This window comes from Arachis ipaensis, chromosome B10 (assembly GCF_000816755.2).
Source record: "Arachis ipaensis cultivar K30076 chromosome B10, Araip1.1, whole genome shotgun sequence".
Lineage (NCBI taxonomy): Eukaryota > Viridiplantae > Streptophyta > Magnoliopsida > Fabales > Fabaceae > Arachis > Arachis ipaensis.
Genome location: NC_029794.2, coordinates 125205825 through 125206643, shown reverse-complemented (window position 1 = coordinate 125206643; position 819 = coordinate 125205825). Strand labels below are relative to the sequence as shown.

Genomic DNA, 819 nt, shown 5'->3' with positions numbered 1-819 from the left:
AAGAGCGGAAAGAGCGGAAAATAGAAACACAATGCTAATTGCTAGAACGGAATGTTAGTATGTTACCATATTGTCAGCACAATGGCCATTTGTGACATTGCATCTGCCTCCTCCAGAAATTTTAACCTACCAACAACAACAAAGAAGAAGAATGAGAAAAAAGAAGGAAAAAAATGGAGAATTGAGTAGGTTAATAGGATAATCGAAAAGAGAGAGAGAGACCTTGGAGAGAGGGTATCCCTTATCAAAAATGAGAACAGTGAGGTGCGGTGCGAGAGTCTTGGCATGAATGGCTGCATAGACACCAGCAGCTCCGGCGCCAACAACCACCAGCACCTCATGCTTAGAAGAAATAACGGTGTTGCTGGTTTTCCTTTGAGAAGCTGAGAAGAAGCAGTTAGCGGTTACGAAGCTATGCGGCTGACACAATAACAACGCTGCAGCTGCACCTGCCATCGCTTCTTTTTCGTAGGGATATTGGATTTTAAATTGTAATTGATATTGATATTCTATTATTATTATTATTATTATTATTATTATTATTATTAGGAATGGTAGACAAGCAAGTTGTTTTTTTAAGTCCAACAAAATCAAATTTAGCTAAGCATTTCTTGCCTATTTTGTTTTTGTTCTCGTATTTTCTTTTTCTTTTTCCTCTTCTATTTTCGTTATCATCATTGTCCTTATTATTACCATCTTTTCCTCTTTTTATTTTTTCTTCTCCTTCTATTTTTTTCCGTTTCTTTTTACTTGTTTAAAAAAAATTAAGTAATACTTTTAAAAAATTTAAAAATAATTTTATATCTAAATATCTCATAT

At 34.1% G+C, this 819-nt stretch overlaps 1 protein-coding gene across 3 annotated transcripts in view; it reads right to left on the bottom strand.

The window, feature by feature from the left end:
• Positions 1-487, bottom strand: part of LOC107623628 (uncharacterized protein YtfP) — a 5767-nt gene extending 5280 nt beyond the window's left edge. Inside the window, exons 1-2 of one of the 3 annotated variants that reach the window (XM_021113405.1) lie at positions 223-487; positions 67-126 (exon numbers count right to left, since the gene is read on the bottom strand). In XM_021113405.1, the coding sequence (XP_020969064.1) occupies positions 67-126; positions 223-456 (294 nt within the window). In that variant the 5' untranslated portion in view covers positions 457-487. The remainder of the gene's footprint in view (positions 1-66; positions 127-222) is intronic. The other 2 variants (XM_021113404.1, XM_016325966.2) reach the window with 2 other exon arrangements.